This window comes from Oncorhynchus kisutch, unplaced genomic scaffold (genome assembly GCF_002021735.2).
Source record: "Oncorhynchus kisutch isolate 150728-3 unplaced genomic scaffold, Okis_V2 scaffold4047, whole genome shotgun sequence".
NCBI classification, from domain to species: Eukaryota; Metazoa; Chordata; class Actinopteri; order Salmoniformes; family Salmonidae; genus Oncorhynchus; species Oncorhynchus kisutch.
Window position 1 is genome coordinate 37,501 of NW_022265992.1, and position 19,718 is coordinate 57,218.

General features: G+C 49.3%; 1 protein-coding gene across 1 annotated transcript in view; it reads right to left on the reverse strand.

Moving 5' to 3' along the window:
* LOC116373430 (voltage-dependent T-type calcium channel subunit alpha-1H-like) overlaps positions 1-19,638 on the reverse strand; it is a gene marked incomplete at its 5' end in the record, with an annotated part of 48,622 nt that extends 28,984 nt beyond the window's left edge. Inside the window, 8 exons of the mRNA XM_031822025.1 lie at positions 4,639-4,765; positions 8,925-9,109; positions 10,745-10,813; positions 16,189-16,312; positions 17,171-17,272; positions 18,025-18,104; positions 19,145-19,375; positions 19,568-19,638. Of these exons, the coding sequence (XP_031677885.1) occupies positions 4,639-4,765; positions 8,925-9,109; positions 10,745-10,813; positions 16,189-16,312; positions 17,171-17,272; positions 18,025-18,104; positions 19,145-19,375; positions 19,568-19,638 (989 nt within the window). The remainder of the gene's footprint in view (positions 1-4,638; positions 4,766-8,924; positions 9,110-10,744; positions 10,814-16,188; positions 16,313-17,170; positions 17,273-18,024; positions 18,105-19,144; positions 19,376-19,567) is intronic.
* Positions 19,639-19,718: the final 80 nt, after the last annotated feature.

Below are 19,718 nucleotides of genomic sequence, written 5' to 3' on the forward strand. Positions count from 1 at the left end.
GGACAGGGAATAACACTATGGACTACCCCTTAAACAACTAGACAACTAGACAAAACCAACCCAGGGGACAGAGAGGACAGGGGACATGAATAACACTACTGACTACCCCTTAAACAACTAGACAACTAGACAAAACCAACCCGGGGGACAGAGAGGACAGGGAATAACACTATGGACTACCCCTTAAACAACTAGACAACTAGACAAAACCAACCCAGGGGACAGAGAGGACAGGGAATAACACTATGGACTACCCCTTAAACAACTAGACAACTAGACAAAATCAACCCAGGGGACAGAGAGGACAGGGGACATTAATAACACTATGGACTACCCCTTAAACAACTGGACAACTAGACAAAACCAACCCGGGGGACAGAGAGGACAGGGAATAACACTATGGACTACCCCTTAAACAACTAGACAACTAGACAAAACCAACCCAGGGGACAGAGAGGACAGGGGACATTAATAACACTATGGACTACCCCTTAAACAACTGGACAACTAGACAAAACCAACCCAGGGGACAGAGAGGACAGGGGACATTAATAACACTATGGACTACCCCTTAAACAACTAGACAACTAGACAAAACCAACCCGGGGGACAGAGAGGACAGGGAATAACACTATGGACTACCCCTTAAACAACTAGACAACTAGACAAAACCAACCCAGGGGACAGAGAGGACAGGGAATAACACTATGGACTACCCCTTAAACAACTAGACAACTAGACAAAACCAACCCAGGGGACAGAGAGGACAGGGAATAACACTATGGACTACCCCTTAAACAACTAGACAACTAGACAAAACCAACCCAGGGGACAGAGAGGACAGGGAATAACACTATGGACTACCCCTTAAACAACTAGACAACCAGACAAAACCAACCCAGGGGACAGAGAGGACAGGGAATAACACTATGGACTACCCCTTAAACCCAGGGGACAGAGAGGACAGGGGACATGAATAACACTATGGACTACCCCTTAAACAACTAGACAACTAGACAAAACCAACCCAGGGTACAGAGAGGACAGCGGACATGAATAACACTGTGGACTACCCCTTAAACAACTAGACAACTAGACAACTAGACAAACCCAACCCAGGGGACAGAGAGGACAGGGAATAACACTATGGACTACCCCTTAAAAAACTAGACAACTAGACAAAACCAACCCAGGGGACAGAGAGGACAGGGAATAACACTATGGACTACCCCTTAAACAACTAGACAACTAGACAAAACCAACCCAGGGGACAGAGAGGACAGGGGACATGAATAACACTATGGACTACCCCTTAAACAACTAGACAAAACCAACCCAGGGGACAGAGAGGACAGGGGACATGAATAAAGAATAATGAATAATAATGAATAACGCTCGCACGCACGCACACACACACAAACGTATATATACCCCACACACACACACACACACACACACACACACACACACACACACACACACACACACACACACACACACACACACACACACACACACACACACACACACACACACACACACACACACACACACACACACACACACAGGCTCTAAAGGTGAGAATCTAATATTGTCTCCTCCAGAGATCTATTGACTTCTCCTGTGTGTGACTGCCTCATGAAGCTGGTTGAGAGAATGCCAAGAGTGATGCAAAAGCTGTCATCAAAGCTACTTGGAAGAATCTAAAATATATATATTGATTTGTTTAACACTTTGTTTGGTTACTACATGATTCCATATGTGTTATTTCATAGTTTTGATGTCTTAAATATTATATATTATTCTACAGTGTAGAAAATAGTAAAAATAAAGAAAAACCCTTGAATGTGTCGGTGTGTCCAACCTGTTTAATGAGGAGGTGTGGCCAAACTGTTTAATGAGGAGGTGTGGCCAAACTGTTTAATGAGGAGGTGTGGCCAAACTGTTTAATGAGGAGGTGTGTCCAAACTGTTTAATGAGGAGGTGTGGCCAAACTGTTTAATGAGTCGGTGTGTCCAACCTTTTGACTGGTACTGTATATACGTATATATATGCGTGTGTGTTTGTGTCAAATAAAGAGTGTGTTATTTGTGTTTGTGTCACATACAGATGTGAGTGTAGTGAAATGCTTGTGCTTCTAGTTCCGACCGTGCAGTAATATCCAACGAGTAATCTAGCTAACAATTTCACAACAACTACCTTATACACACAAGTGTAAAGGAATTAATAAGAATATAAATATATGGATGAGCGATGGCCGAACGGCAAGATGCAGTGATGGTATAGAATACAGTATATACATATGAGATGAGTAATGTAGGATATTGTCACGTTCGTCGTAAGAAAGAGCGGACCAAGGCGCAGCGTGAGTCGAGTTCCACATATTTATTACAGTGAAACTTCAAAACAACAAAGAATTAACGAACGTGCAATACGTAGAGCAGTACTAAACAAAACAATATCCCACAATGCAGGTGGGAAAAAGGGACACACTAAGTATGACAACGATATTCAGCTGCCTCCAATTGGGAACCATACTCACACACCAACATAGAACTATAATAACTAGAAAAAAACCTTAGTCACGCTCTTACACCCCCCCTCCCCAAAGGTGCAGAATCCGACCGCAAAACCTGAACCTAGATGGGGAGGGTTAGGGTGGGGTGTGGAGCCCAGGTTTCACCGGACTGATGACACGCTCTTCAGGGCGAGTGCGGGGAGCCGGCGACACAGGACGTACCAGACTGGGGAGGCGCACTGGAGGCCTGGTGATGTATACGCAGAGGAACTTAAAACGTTCCACCTTCTCCACTGCTGTCCCTTCGATGTGGATGGGGGGGTGTTCCCTCTGCTGTTTCCTGAAGTCCACGATCATCTCCTTTGTTTTGTTGACGTTGAGTGTGAGGTTATTTTCCTGACACCACACTCCGAGGGCCCTCACCTCCTCCCTGTAGGCCGTCTCGTTGTTGTTGGTAATCAAGCCTACCACTGTAGTGTCGTCCGCAAACTTGATGATTGAGTTGGAGGCGTGCGTGGCCACGCAGTTGTGGGTGAACAGGGAGTACAGGAGAGGGCTGAGAAAACACCCTTGTGGGGCCCCAGTGTTGAGGATCAGCGGGGTGGAGACGTTGTTTCCTACCTTCACCACCTGGGGGCGGCCCGTCAGAAAGTCCAGGACCAGGACGGGGCGATAGTCGTTTAGCTCAGTTACCTTAGCTTTCTTGGGAACAGGGACAATGGCAGCCCTCTTGAAGCATGTGGGAACGGCAAACTGGGATAGGGATTGATTAAATATGTCTGTAAACACACCAGCCAGCTGGTCTGCGCATGCTCTGAGGACACGGCTAGGGATGCCGTCTGGGCCGGCAGCCTTGCGAGGGTTAACATGTTTAAATGTTTTACTCACGTCTGCTGCGGTGAAGGAGAGACCGCATGTTTTGGTAGCGGGCCGTGTCAGTGGCACTGTATTGTCCTCAAAGCGAGCAAAGAAGTTGTTTAGTTTGTCTGGGAGCAAAGACATCCTGGTCCACGACGGGGCTGATTGACTGTAGACCCTGTGTCGGAGCCGTTGAATTGCGACTCTACTTTGTCTCTATAATTACGCTTAGCTTGCTTGATTGCCTTACGGAGGGAATAGCAACACTGTTTGTATTCGGTCATGTTTACGGTTGCCTTTCCATGATTAAAAGCTCACCGAATCAGCATATTCATCAATGTTGTTGTCTGAGGCTATCAGGAACATATCCCAGTCCACGTGATCGAAACAATCTTGAAGCGTGGAATCCGATTGGTCGGACCAGCATTGAACAGACCCGAGCATGGGCATTTCCTGTTTTAGTGTCTGTCTATAGGCTGGGAGCAACAAAATGGAGTCGTGGTCAGATTTTCAGAAAGGGGGGCGGGGCTTTGTATGCGTCGCTGAAGTTAGAGTAACAATGATCCAGAATTCTGCCAGTCCGGGTCACACATTTTCGATATGCTGATAAAATTTAGGGAGCCTTGTTATCAGATTAGCCTTGTTAAAATCCCCAGCTACAATAACTGCAGCCTCAGGATATGTGGTTTCCAGTTTACATTGAGTCCAATGAAGTTCTTTCAGGGGCCGTTGAGGTGTCTGCTTAGTGTGTGTGTGTGTGTGTGTGTGTGTGTGTGTGTGTTAGTGTGTGTGTGTGTGCGTTAGTGTGTGTGTGTGTGTGTGTGTGTGTGTGTGTGTGTGTGTGTGTGTGTGTGTGTGTGTGTGTGTGTGTGTGCGTTAGTGTGTGTGTGTGTGCGTTAGTGTGTGTGTGTGTGTGTGCATTAGTGTGTGTGTGTGTGCGTTAGTGTGTGTGTGTGTGTGTGCGTTAGTGTGTGTGTGTGTGTGTGTGTGTGTGTGCGTTAGTGTGTGTGTGTGTGTGTGTGTGTGTGTGTGTTAGTGTGTGTGTGTGTGCGTTAGTGTGTGTGTGTGTGTGTGTGTGTGTGTGTGTGCGTTAGTGTGTGTGTGTGTGTGTGTGTGTGTGTGTGCGTTAGTGTGTGTGTGTGTGCGTTAGTGTGTGTGTGTGTGTGTGTGTGCGTTAGTGTGTGTGTGTGTGTGTGTGTGTGTGTGCGTTAGTGTGTGTGTGTGCGTTAGTGTGTGTGTGTGTGTGTGTGTGTGTGTGTTACCTGTACTCCCAGTATTCCAAACACAGTGAAGAAAGCGCAGCAGATGAGGACGATGTTCCCGATGGGTCTCAGAGACGTGATCAGAGTCTCCACTACCAGCTTCAGCCCTGGGGCTCGACTGATCACCCTGCAACACACACCTTACACATTATATACACACATACACACACACACACACACACACACACACACCTTACACATTATACACACACATACACACACACACACACACACACACATACACACACCTTACACATTATACACACACATACACACACACACACCTTACACATTATACACACACACACACACACACACACCTTACACATTATACACACACATACACACACACACACACACCTTACACATTATACACACACATACACACACACACACACACACACCTTACACATTATACACACACATACACACACACACACACACCTTACACATTATACACACACATTATACACACACACACACACCTTACACATTATACACACACATACACATACACACACACACACCTTACACATTATACACACACATACACACACACACACACACACACACACACACACACACACATACACACACCTTACACATTATACACACACATACACACACACACACCGTACACATTATACACACACAGACACACCCCCCTACCTGAGAGGTCGTATTGTGGTCATAGTGTGGTTGTAGTGTGGTCGTACCTGAGAGCTCATAGTGTGGCTGTAGTGTGGTTGTATTGTGGTTGTAGTGTGGTCGTAGTGTGGTCCTACCTGAGAGGTCGTAGTGTGGTTGTAGTGTGGTCCTACCTGAGAGCTCATAGTGTGGCTGTAGTGTGGTTGTATTGTGGTTGTAGTGTGGTCGTAGTGTGGTCCTACCTGAGAGGTCGTAGTGTGGTTGTAGTGTGGTCCTACCTGAGAGCTCATAGTGTGGCTGTAGTGTGGTTGTATTGTGGTTGTAGTGTGGTTGTAGTTTGGTTGTAGTGTGGTTGTAGTGTGGTCGTAGTGTGGTCCTACCTGAGAGGTCGTAGTGTGGTTGTAGTGTGGTCCTACCTGAGAGCTCATAGTGTGGCTGTAGTGTGGTTGTAGTGTGGTCGTATTGTGGTCGTAGTGTGGTTGTAGTGTGGTCGTAAGTGGGGTCGTAGTGTGGTCATAGTGTGGTTGTATTGTGGTCGTAGTGGGGTCGTAGTGGGGTCGTAGTGTGGTCGTATTGTGGTTGTATTGTGGTTGTAGTGTGGTTGTAGTTTGGTTGTAGTATGGTTGTAGTGTGGTCGTAGTGTGGTCCTACATGAGAGGTCGTAGTGTGGTTGTAGTGTGGTCCTACCTGAGAGCTCATAGTGTGGCTGTAGTGTGGTTGTATTGTGGTTGTATTGTGGTTGTAGTTTGGTTGTAGTGTGGTTGTAATGTGGTTGTAGTGTGGTCGTAGTGTGGTCCTACCTGAGAGGTCGTAGTGCGGTTGTAGTGTGGTTGTAGTGTGGTCGTAGTGTGGTCCTACCTGAGAGGTCGTAGTGTGGTTGTAGTGTGGTTGTAGTGTGGTCCTACCTGAGAGGTCGTAGTGTGGTCGTAGTGTGGTCCTACCTGAGAGGTCGTAGTGTGGTCGTAGTGTGGTCCTACCTGAGAGGTCGTAGTGTGGTCGTAGTGTGGTCCTACCTGAGAGGTCATAGTGTGGCTGTAGTGTGGTTGTATTGTGGTTGTAGTGTGGTTGTAGTTTGGTTGTAGTGTGGTCCTACCTGAGAGGTCGTAGTGTGGTTGTAGTGTGGTTGTAGTGTGGTCGTAGTGTGGTCCTACCTGAGAGGTCGTAGTGTGGTTGTAGTGTGGTTGTAGTGTGGTCCTACCTGAGAGGTCGTAGTGTGGTCGTAGTGTGGTCCTACCTGAGAGGTCGTAGTGTGGTTGTAGTGTGGTCCTACCTGAGAGCTCATAGTGTGGCTGTAGTGTGGTTGTATTGTGGTTGTAGTGTGGTTGTAGTTTGGTTGTAATGTGGTTGTAATGTGGTTGTAGTGTGGTCGTACTGTGGTCCTACCTGAGAGGTTGTAGTGTGGTTGTAGTGTGGTCCTACCTGAGAGGTCGTAGTGTGGTCGTTGTGTGGTCGTAGTGTGGTCCTACCTGAGAGGTCGTAGTGTGGTCGTAGTGTGGTCCTACCTGAGAGGTCGTAGTGTGGTCGTAGTGTGGTCCTACCTGAGAGGTCATAGTGTGGCTGTAGTGTGGTTGTATTGTGGTTGTAGTGTGGTCGTAGTGTGGTTGTAGTGTGGTCCTACCTGAGAGCTCATAGTGTGGCTGTAGTGTGGTTGTAGTGTGGTCGTATTGTGGTCGTAGTGTGGTTGTAGTGTGGTCGTAAGTGGGGTCGTAGTGTGGACATAGTGTGGTTGTATTGTGGTCGTAGTGGGGTCGTAGTGTGGTCGTAGTGTGGTCGTATTGTGGTTGTATTGTGGTTGTAGTGTGGTTGTAGTTTGGTTGTAGTATGGTTGTAGTGTGGTCGTAGTGTGGTCCTACCTGAGAGGTCGTAGTGTGGTTGTAGTGTGGTCCTACCTGAGAGCTCATAGTGTGGCTGTAGTGTGGTTGTATTGTGGTTGTAGTGTGGTTGTAGTTTGGTTGTAGTGTGGTTGTAATGTGGTTGTAGTGTGGTCGTAGTGTGGTCCTACCTGAGAGGTCGTAGTGTGGTTGTAGTGTGGTTGTAGTGTGGTCGTAGTGTGGTCCTACCTGAGAGGTCGTAGTGTGGTTGTAGTGTGGTTGTAGTGTGGTCCTACCTGAGAGGTCGTAGTGTGGTCGTAGTGTGGTCGTAGTGTGGTCCTACCTGAGAGGTCGTAGTGTGGTCGTAGTGTGGTCCTACCTGAGAGGTCGTAGTGTGGTTGTAGTGTGGTCCTACCTGAGAGCTCATAGTGTGGCTGTAGTGTGGTTGTATTGTGGTTGTAGTGTGGTTGTAGTTTGGTTGTAGTGTGGTTGTAATGTGGTCGTAGTGTGGTCGTAGTGTGGTCCTACCTGAGAGGTCGTAGTGTGGTTGTAGTGTGGTCCTACCTGAGAGCTCATAGTGTGGCTGTAGTGTGGTTGTATTGTGGTTGTAGTGTGGTTGTAGTTTGGTTGTAGTGTGGTCCTACCTGAGAGGTCGTAGTGTGGTTGTAGTGTGGTTGTAGTGTGGTCGTAGTGTGGTCCTACCTGAGAGGTCGTAGTGTGGTTGTAGTGTGGTTGTAGTGTGGTCCTACCTGAGAGGTCGTAGTGTGGTCGTAGTGTGGTCGTAGTGTGGTCCTACCTGAGAGGTCGTAGTGTGGTCGTAGGTGGTCCTACCTGAGAGGTCGTAGTGTGGTTGTAGTGTGGTCCTACCTGAGAAGTCATAGTGTGGCTGTAGTGTGGTTGTATTGTGGTTGTAGTGTGGTTGTAGTTTGGTTGTAGTGTGGTCGTAGTGTGGTCCTACCTGAGAGGTCGTAGTGTGGTTGTAGTGTGGTCCTACCTGAGAGCTCATAGTGTGGCTGTAGTGTGGTTGTATTGTGGTTGTAGTGTGGTTGTAGTTTGGTTGTAGGGTGTTTGTAGTGTGGTCAGAGTATGGTCCTACCTGAGAGGTCGTAGTGTGGTCGTAGTGTGGTCGTAGTGTGGTCCTACCTGAGAGGTCGTAGTGTGGTCGTAGTGGGGTCCTACCTGAGAGGTCGTAGTGTGGTCCTACCTGAGAGCTCATAGTGTGGCTGTAGTGTGGTTGTATTGTGGTTGTAGTGTGGTTGTAGTGTGGTCGTAGTGTGGTCCTACCTGAGAGGTCGTAGTGTGGTCCTACCTGAGAGGCCGTAGTGTGGTCGTAGTGTGGTCCTACCTGAGAGGTCGTAGTGTGGTCCTACCTGAGAGGTCGTAGTGTGGTTGTAGTGTGGTCCTACCTGAGAGGTCGTAGTGTGGTCCTACCTGAGAGGTCGTAGTGTGGTCGTAGTGTGGTCCTACCTGAGAGGTCGTTGTGTGGTCCTACCTGAGAGGTCGTAGTGTGGTCCTACCTGAGAGGTCGTAGTCTGGTCGTAGTGTGGTCCTACCTGAGAGGTCGTAGTGTGGTTGTAGTGTGGTTGTAGTGTGGTCCTACCTGAGAGGTCGTAGTGTGGTCGTAGTGTGGTCCTACCTGAGAGGTCGTAGTGTGGTCGTAGTGTGGTCCTACCTGAGAGGTCGTAGTGTGGTCGTAGTGTGGTCATAGTGTGGTCCTACCTGAGAGGTCGTAGTGTGGTCCTACCTGAGAGGTCGTAGTGTGGTTGTAGTGTGGTCATAGTGTGGTCCTACCTGAGAGGTCGTAGTGTGGTCGTAGTGTGGTCCTACCTGAGAGGTCGTAGTGTGCGTAGCAGTCGTAGTACTCTGAGGATTCCCAGGATGCGGTTCCCTCCGGTCAAGGCCAGAGAAACCAGGATGTCCACCAGAGAGACAAACACCAGGATCCCATCCAGAACATTCCAGCTGCTCTTCAGGTAGCTCTGTTTACCCCAGCAGAACCCCAACGCTACAATCTATAGACACAACATTAAGAAGACAATAACTCCAGGACTGACAACAGACTGAAACAGAGAACAGACTGAAACAGACAGCAGACTGAAACAGACAACATGATACTGAAACAGAAAGCAAATCGACAGCAGACTAAAACAGGCAGCATGAAAACTGCAACCGACAACAGACAGAAAAAGAGATCAGACTGAAACAGACAGCAGACTGAAACAGAGATCAGACTGAAACAGACAGCAGACTGAAACAGAGATCAGACTGAAACAGACATCAGACTGAAACAGACAGCAGACTGAAACAGAGATCAGACTGAAACAGACATCAGACTGAAACAGACAGCAGACTGAAACAGACAGCAGACTGAAACAGACAGCAGACTGAAACAGACAGCAGACTGAGACAGAGATCAGACTGAAACAGACAGCAGACTGAAACAGATGGCAGACTGAAACAGAGATCAGACTGAAACAGAGATCAGACTGAAACAGAGATCAGACTGAAACAGACAGCAGACTGAAACAGACGGCATACTGAGACAGAGATCAGACTGAAACAGACAGCAGACTGAAACAGACAGCAGACAGAAACAGACAGCAGTCTGAAACAGACGGCATACTGAGACAGAGATCAGACTGAAACAGACAGCAGACTGAAACAGACAGCAGACAGAAACAGACAGCAGACTGAAACAGACAGCAGACTGAAACAGACAGCAGACTGAGACAGAGATCAGACTGAAACAGACAGCAGACTGAAACAGACAGCAGACTGAAACAGACAGCAGACTGAAACAGACAGCAGACTGAAACAGACAGCAGACTGAGACAGAGATCAGACTGAAACAGACAGCAGACTGAAACAGACAGCAGACTGAAACAGACAGCAGACTGAAACAGACAGCAGACTGAAACAAACAGCAGACTTAAACAGAAATCAGAATGAAACAGAGATCAGACTGAAACAGAGATCAGACTGAAACAGACAGCAGACTGAAACAGACAGCAGACTGAAACAGACAACAGACTGAAACAGACAGCAGACTGAAACAGACAGCAGACTTAAACAGAAATCAGAATGAAGCAGAGATCAGACTGAAACAGAGATCAGACTGAAACAGACAGCAGACTGAAACAGACAGCAGACTGAGACAGAGATCAGACTGAAACAGACAGCAGACTGAAACAGACAGCAGACTGAAACAGGCAGCAGACTGAGACAGGCAACAGGCTGAAACAGACAACAGACTGAGACAGGCAACAGACTGAAACAGGCAACAGGCTGAAACAGACAACAGACTGAGACAGACAACAGACTGAAACAGACAACAGACTGAAACAGACAACAGGCTGAAACAGAGATCAGACTGAGACAGGCAACAGGCTGAAACAGACTGAGACAGGCAACAGGCTGAAACAGACAGACTGAGACAGGCAACAGGCCGAAACAGACAACAGACTGAAACAGGCAACAGGCTGAAACAGACAACAGACTGAGACAGGCAACAGGCTGAAACAGACAACAGACTGAAACAGACAACAGGCTGAAACAGAGATCAGACTGAAACAGGCAACAGGCTGAAACAGACAACAGGCTGAAACAGACAACAGACTGAAACAGACAACAGACAAACAGAGTATTACCTTGACAGTCATCTCAGCCAGGAAGATGACAGTGAACACGTAGTTAGAGACACTCAGAAACACTCTCTCCTGGAGGGAGGGAGAGTAGGAGAGACAGTATATTAGAGCAGAGAGTTTCTAGTTGGAGACACTCAGAAACACTCGGTCCTGGAGGGAGAGTAGGAGAGACATCGCAAGACATCTGGGAAAGCTTAGCAAAACAGCCAAGGCCGGGTTTCGGGGTTTGAGAAGTCAACGAGAGAAGTGAAAAATTGTTTTTCTCCTAATCTAAAAGGAACAACCTTGGATTGGAGCTAAATATCTTAAATAGTTGAACATGTTATTTCTCCAACCTCTTGAAGGTGACAAACTGACATGTTTTCATTTTCGTAAAAAAACACAAAAAACCCCGACTTTATATCAAAGTAGTGGTTTTGATTTGACGGCCTACACACACGTAGTTCCGACGCCAGACGACCGTTAGACCAGACGATGCGTTTCTACGTACGAGCTTAGTTGTTCCAACGACCGTTAGACTAGACGATGTGTTTCTACGTCCCCTTTGTAACTCCACAAGGGGGAGTTAGAGGTACCCAGCATCACGGCTTCATTACTCCAGACCACCACCAGGGGGAGTTAGAGGAACCCAGCATCACGGCTTCATTGCTCCAGACCACCACCAGGGGGAGTTAGAGGTACCCAGTGTCACGGCTCCAGACCACCACCAGGGGGAGATAGAGGTACCCAGCATCACGGCTCCAGACCACCACCAGGGGGAGTTAGAGGAACCCAGCATCACGGCTTCATTGCTCCAGACCACCACCAGGGGGAGTTAGAGGTACCCAGTGTCATGGCTCCAGACCACCACCAGGGGGAGATAGAGGTACCCAGCATCACGGCTCCAGACCACCACCAGGGGGAGTTAGAGGTACCCAGTGTCACGGCACCAGACCACCACCAGGGGGAGATAGAGGTACCCAGCATCACGGCTCCAGACCACCACCAGGGGGAGTTAGAGGTACCCAGCATCACGGCTCCAGACCACCACCAGGGGGAGTTAGAGGCACCCAGCATCACGGCTCCAGACCACCACCAGGGGGAGTTAGAGGAACCCAGCATCACGGCTTCATTGCTCCAGACCACCACCAGGGGGAGTTAGAGGGACCCAGCATCACGGCTCCAGACCACCACCAGGGGGAGTTAGAGGTACCCAGTATCACGGCTTCATTGCTCCAGACCACCACCAGGGGGAGTTAGAGGCACCCAGCATCACGGCTCCAGACCACCACCAGGGGGAGTTAGAGGTACCCAGCATCACGGCTTCATTGCTCCAGACCACCACCAGGGGGAGTTAGAGGGACCCAGCATCACGGCTCCAGACCACCACCGGGGGGAGTTAGAGGTACCCAGTATCACGGCTTCATTGCTCCAGACCACCACCAGGGGGAGTTAGAGGCACCCAGCATCACGGCTCCAGACCACCACCAGGGGGAGTTAGAGGAACCCAGCATCACGGCTTCATTGCTCCAGATCACCAACAGGGGGAGATAGAGGTACCCAGCATCACGGCTTCATTGCTCCAGATCACCACCAGGGGGAGTTAGAGGTACCCAGTGTCATGGCTCCAGACCACCACCAGGGGGAGATAGAGGTACCCAGCATCACGGCTTCATTGCTCCAGATCACCACCAGGGGGAGTTAGAGGTACCCAGTGTCATGGCTCCAGACCACCACCAGGGGAGATAGAGGTACCCAGCATCACGGCTTCATTGCTCCAGATCACCACCAGGGGGAGTTAGAGGTACCCAGTGTCATGGCTCCAGACCACCACCAGGGGGAGATAGAGGTACCCAGCATCACGGCTTCATTGCTCCAGATCACCACCAGGGGGAGTTAGAGGTACCCAGTGTCATGGCTCCAGACCACCACCAGGGGGAGATAGAGGTACCCAGCATCACGGCTTCATTGCTCCAGATCACCACCAGGGGGAGTTAGAGGTACCCAGTGTCATGGCTCCAGACCACCACCAGGGGGAGATAGAGGTACCCAGCATCACGGCTTCATTGCTCCAGATCACCACCAGGGGGAGTTAGAGGTACCCAGTGTCATGGCTCCAGACCACCACCAGGGGGAGATAGAGGTACCCAGCATCACGGCTTCATTGCTCCAGATCACCACCAGGGGGAGTTAGAGGTACCCAGTGTCATGGCTCCAGACCACCACCAGGGGGAGATAGAGGTACCCAGCATCACGGCTTCATTGCTCCAGATCACCACCAGGGGGAGTTAGAGGTACCCAGTGTCATGGCTCCAGACCACCACCGGGGGGAGTTAGAGGTACCCAGTGTCATGGCTCCAGACCACCACCAGGGGGAGATAGAGGTACCCAGCATCACGGCTTCATTGCTCCAGACCACCACCAGGGGGAGATAGAGGTACCCAGCATCACGGCTTCATTGCTCCAGACCACCACCAGGGGGAGTTAGAGGTACCCAGGGTCATGGCTCCAGACCACCACCAGGGGGAGTTAGAGGTACCCAGCATCACGGCTTCATTGCTCCAGACCACCACCAGGGGGAGTTAGAGGAACCCAGCATTTTTATTTATTTATTTTTATTTTATTTCCCCTTTATTTAACCAGGTAGGCTAGTTGAGAACACCTTTATTTAACCAGGTAGGCAAGTTGAGAACAAGTTCTCATTTACAATTGCGACCTGGCCAAGATAAAGCAAAGCAGTTCGACAGATAAAACGACACAGAGTTACACATGGAGTAAAAACAAACATACAGTCAATAATGCAGTATAAACAAGTCTATATACAATGTGAGCAAATGAGGTGAGAAGGGAGGTAAAGGCAAAAAAGGCCATGATGGCAAAGTAAATACAATATAGCAAGTAAAATACTGGAATGGTAGTTTTGCAATGGAAGAATGTGCAAAGTAGAAATAAAAAATAATGGGGTGCAAAGGAGCAAAATAAATAAATAAATAAAAATTAAATACAGTTGGGAAAGAGGTAGTTGTTTGGGCTAAATTATAGGTGGGCTATGTACAGGTGCAGTAATCTGTGAGCTGCTCTGACAGTTGGTGCTTAAAGCTAGTGAGGGAGATAAGTGTTTCCAGTTTCAGAGATTTTTGTAGTTCGTTCCAGTCATTGGCAGCAGAGAACTGGAAGGAGAGGCGGCCAAAGAAGAATTGGTTTTGGGGGTGACTAGAGAGATATACCTGCTGGAGCGTGTGCTACAGGTGGGAGATGCTATGGTGACCAGCGAGCTGAGATAAGGGGGGACTTTACCTAGCAGGGTCTTGTAGATGACATGGAGCCAGTGGGTTTGGCGACGAGTATGAAGCGAGGGCCAGCCAACGAGAGCGTACAGGTCGCAATGGTGGGTAGTATATGGGGCTTTGGTGATAAAACGGATTGCACTGTGATACACTGCATCCAATTTGTTGAGTAGGGTATTGGAGGCTATTTTGTAAATGACATCGCCAAAGTCGAGGATTGGTAGGATGGTCAGTTTTACAAGGGTATGTTTGGCAGCATGAGTGAAGGATGCTTTGTTGCGAAATAGGAAGCCAATTCTAGATTTATCTTTGGATTGGAGATGTTTGATATGGGTCTGGAAGGAGAGTTTACAGTCTAACCAGACACCTAAGTATTTGTAGTTGTCCACGTATTCTAAGTCAGAGCCGTCCAGAGTAGTGATGTTGGACAGGCGGGTAGGTGCAGGTAGCGATCGGTTGAAGAGCATGCATTTAGTTTTACTTGTATTTAAGAGCAATTGGAGGCCACGGAAGGAGAGTTGTATGGCATTGAAGCTTGCCTGGAGGGTTGTTAACACAGTGTCCAAAGAAGGGCCGGAAGTATACAGAATGGTGTCGTCTGCGTAGAGGTGGATCAGGGACTCACCAGCAGCAAGAGCGACCTCATTGATGTATACAGAGAAGAGAGTCGGTCCAAGAATTGAACCCTGTGGCACCCCCATAGAGACTGCCAGAGGTCCGGACAGCAGACCCTCCGATTTGACACACTGAACTCTATCAGAGAAGTAGTTGGTGAACCAGGCGAGGCAATCATTTGAGAAACCAAGGCTGTCGAGTCTGCCGATGAGGATATGGTGATTGACAGAGTCGAAAGCCTTGGCCAGATCAATGAATACGGCTGCACAGTAATGTTTCTTATCGATGGCGGTTAAGATATCGTTTAGGACCTTGAGCGTGGCTGAGGTGCACCCATGACCAGCTCTGAAACCGGATTGCATAGCAGAGAAGGTATGGTGAGATTCGAAATGGTCGGTAATCTGTTTGTTGACTTGGCTTTCGAAGACCTTAGAAAGGCACGGTAGGATAGATATAGGTCTGTAGCAGTTTGGGTCAAGAGTGTCCCCCCCTTTGAAGAGGGGGATGACCGCAGCTGCTTTCCAATCTTTGGGAATCTCAGACGACACGAAAGAGAGGTTGAACAGGCTAGTAATAGGGGTGGCAACAATTTCGGCAGATAATTTTAGAAAGAAAGGGTCCAGAGCATTACGGCTCCAGACCACCACCAGGGGGAGTTAGATCACTCAATATGCATTTGGGTGCCCCCAAGGTTTTTATATAACCAATCATATTGAGTGGTTCCAATGATGAATTTGACGCGAGCCGCCGCTCCCTGGTGACTTTCTTCAGCAAAGATGGCTGACAAAACATTACGGTGGAAACAAATGTAAGTAGTTATGACGTCATAACGAGTCAAGCAAAACATTTATAATGGAGAGGAATGTGTTAGTTAATGTAGAGACAATCGATTGGGCAACATTTTTTGTCATAAAGTTAATTTACGAAAATTGTGATTTAGCAAGTTAACTGACTGGCTAACATTAGCCAGCCACCTAGCTGGTGTTATGAAATGAGTACAGTATGACATTGTTTAATGTTTTAGGGACTCCTGAGAAAACCAGTAAACCAGGCTGTCGTCTTGGGAAACAGTGGATGTAAAAAATCTAGCTAGCCGAAAGCATTTACTAAAACCTTAGGTTCTGAACTAATATTCATACTAATCTATGAACCTCAGCTATCATAGTTGTTGTATCGACTTCAAGTCTGAATGGCATTAATGAAGCCTAACCAACCACATTGAAATAGGGTTCTAGAAGGCAAAGTATAAATAGGGTTCTAGAAGGTAAAGTAAAAAACAGGGTTCTAGAAGGTAAAGTAAAAACAGGGTTCTAGAAGGTAAAGTATAAATAGTGTTCTAGAAGGTAAAGTAAAAATAGGGTTCTAGAAGGTAAAGTAAAAGTAGGGTTCTAGAAGGTAAAGTAAAAATAGGGTTCTAGAAGGTAAAGTATAAATAGGGTTCTAGAAGGTAAAGTAAAAACAGGGTTCTAGAAGGTAAAGTATAAATAGGGTTCTAGAAGGTAAAGTAAAATGCATCAATACTGGTATATAGTAAAATAGGGTATAAGACCAGCCCTAGTGTCTTACGGTGCTGTGAGGCAGAATGCCGGGTCTCTCCAGAGCGATGGTGATGCAGTTGAGGAAGATGAAGAGGAGGACCACGTGATCAAACATCTTATGAGAAATCATCCCCTTAGCCCACACACGGAACCTAGAGGAGGGAGGGGAGAGAGAGGGGGGGAGGGAGGGAGGGAGGGAGGGAGGGAGAAAGAGGGGGCAGGTGGAGGTGGATGGGATGAGGGAGGGAGAAACAGGGGGGAGGTGGAGGTGGATGGGATGAGGGAGTGGAGTGGGGGAGGGAGGGGAGGAGAGGAGAGGGGGAAGGGGGGGGTGAGGAGGGGGAGAGAGGGGGGGGTGAGGTGAGGGAGGGAGGGAGGGAGAAAGAGGGGGCAGGTGGAGGTGGATGGGATGAGGGAGGGAGAAAGAGGGGGGAGGTGGAGGTGGATGGGATGAGGGAGTGGAGTGGGGGAGGGAGGGGAGGAGAGGAGAGGGGGAAGGGGGGGTGAGGAGGGGGAGAGAGGGGATGGTGTGAGTGGGGGAGAGGTGAGGAGGGGGAGAGAGGGATGGGGTGAGGGAGGGAGGGGGGGGGGGGGGGGGTGAGGGAGGGAGGGGGAGAGAGGTGGGAAGGGATGGGGTGAGGGAGGGAGTTGGAGAGAGGTGGGAGGGGATGGGGTGAGGGAGGGAATGAGGGAAGGAGGGAGGGAGGGAGGAGGGAGGGAAGGAAGGAAGGAAGGAAGGAAGGAAGGAAGGAAGGAAGGAAGGAAGGAAGGAAGGAAGGAAGGAAGGAAGGAAGGAAGGAAGGAAGGAAGGAAGGAAGGAAGGAAGGAAGGAGGGGAAATCAGCACAGAGGAGGAAGATACAGTATTTATGAGAAGGTGAGACAACAAGTACGTGTGTACGCGTGTGTGTGTGTGTGGTGTGTGTATGTGTGTGTGTGTGTACGTGTGTGTGTGTGTGTGTGTGTGTGTGTACGTGTACGTGTACGTGTGTGTGTGTTTGTGTGACTCACGAGTTCTGAGGGGGAGAACAGGTAGAGGTTCCAGTCTTCATGTTCTCTACACCAGCGTGGCTTGTAGCTCTGCAGCGTTCTCCTGACCCGGAACCACAGGTTCTACAGAGGACAGAGGTCAGAGGTCAGCATTACACACACTCCTTCCTCTACATCGTCAGTCTCTAAGTTTGGATGTGTGTTTCCCATGACGGTGCAGAACATTCATTCTCTAGCAGCAGGGAACAACAACTCTCGCTTGTCCTGTCAGACTGGAAGACTAATGCATTCTGGGAAACACGCCATCAACAAAGTGCTCAGTTCTCGGTGAGCAGGGTTGGAGAACAGGACAGGGGAAAACACAGTCAGCAACTAAGTCAGTACAAACTGCTAACAACCAACTCTCCACTGTTACGTCAACCCAAACTGCTCACCAGGGGCACAACTTTCACTGGGGATGATGGCGGGGGGGGGTAATTTTTGTCTCATACCCCCCCAACACAGTTTTATCATTGCACCGTGACACCAAAAACGGCATCGGGGTGCTTTAGGACCATGCGGACTCCCTAGAGCAGTCTGGGTAGCCTGTTTGGAGGTTTTCAGCCGGCTGAATTTAGGACCGCGCTCGACACCACAGAGCGGTGCGGACAGACTGTGTGAAGGCAAAGCTTCTGAAAAGGCTGGCTGGATCAACACGGGAGAGTTGAACAGAGGCAGCTGCTGTCAGCGTGTTGAACTCTTTCCAACCGAGTTTGTAAAAAAGCAAGCAAGCAGAACAGAAACTGGCTACTCCTCAGTTAACTGAAGTAGCTGGGAAGGTATCTGCTGTTTATCTTAATAGAAAACTAAACTAAACTACTGTGTTTTGACTGGACTGGTGGGGGTCGAGGAGAGAGTTGGACTGGTGGCGGTCGAGGAGAGAGTTGGACTGGTGGCGGTCGAGGGGAGAGTTGGACTGGTGGGGGTCGAGGAGAGAGTTGAACTGGTTACAGAGAGGCTGCTCTCTCTCTCTCTGATGGAGGAGAGTTATAGAGAGGCTGCTTTCTCCCTGATAGAGGAGACATACAGAGAGGCTGCTCTCTCTCCCTGATAGAGGAGAGATACAGAGAGGCTGCTCTCTCTCCCTGAAAGAGGAGAGGTACAGAGAGGCTGCTCTCTCTCTCCCTGATAGAGGAGAGGTACAGAGAGGCTGCTATCTCTCCTACTACACTGATAGAATCACCCTGTTACTGCAGAGGGGACATCACACCTCTGGCTTACACACACACTACACACACACTACACACACACACACACAGGGGTCTGCTACCCACTGAGAACAAACAATTTCTGCCTTCGGCCAATCAATTACAGTGGAACAATAGCCCTCCCTGCAGCGACTCTATAAACAAACACAACAAGAAGAGAAGGCGAGGTGAGAGAGGAGACACCGAAGGAGAGAGGAGAGGGAGAACAGAAGGGATGAGAGCGCACGATGACGGAGGAGAAGGGAGAAAAGACGGAGAGAGAGAGGGACGAACCCAGAAGGAGAGAGAGAGAGGGAGGGAGAACAGAAGGAGAGAGGGATAGAAAAGAAGGAGAGATGAGAGGGAGGGAGAACAGAAGAGAAGAGAGGGAGAACAGAAGGAGAGGAGAGCGAGAGGGAGGGAGAACAGAAGGAAGGAGGAGAGAGGGGAGAACAGAAGGAGAGAGAGAGAGGGAGGGAGAACAGAAGGAGATAGGGAGAAAAGAAGGAGAGAGAGAGGGAGAACAGAAGGAGAGAGAGGAGAGGGAGAGAACAGAAGGAGAGTGAGAGGAGAGGAGATAGAGGGGTGAGAGTGAGAGAAACGCGGGAGAGGAGAGAGGAGAAGAGAAGAGAGAGAAGAGAGCGAGACCAGAGATCCAGGGACCTCACATTCCTCTCCATGTCATCGTTCAGGTGAAAGGTCCTTGTTGGGGTCATAGGTCATGTGATGAAGACTCCTCCCGTTACAGTCCCCGTACTCCCCTGTGTACAGAAGGGCCCAGAGAGGACACTGTAGCAGCTCTAAGGCCTCCTCTTTCCTCCTCTCCTCCTCCCTCCCTCGAGAGCAGAGGACTTCTCCCTCTCTTCCAGCTGGTTTTGCTGCGTTTGAGGCTGGGGGCGCGGGGCTGAGGCTGTTTCCAACTTGACCTCCTGCTTGCCCCACCCACTGACTGAACCCTGACCTCTGGGAGGGGAGCGGCGAAGTGCTGGCCGGGGCTGGACTGGAGGACGGGGAGGGAGGGAAGGGAGGAGAATGGAGGGGTAAATATATTCAAAAACATAAATATTAAGTCAGACATTTACTCATCATCAAGACCAGAACCCTTGGAAGACATATAGAACCTTATTGGTCAGAGAGATAATTTAAAAAAAGGTCATAGAGGTCAGAGGTCAGGGGTTAAAAGGTGACTCACCAGAGAGCGCTGGTCGTAGGCTGAGGGGTCTATGGAAGCAGCAGCGCTGCCGCGACGAGAATCCCCGAAGTCTGAACACACGAGCCCTCCCCCAGAACGGACTCATTGGGCGTTGGCACGTGGTGTCGCCGCCGTGGCGCGTGATGGTTAT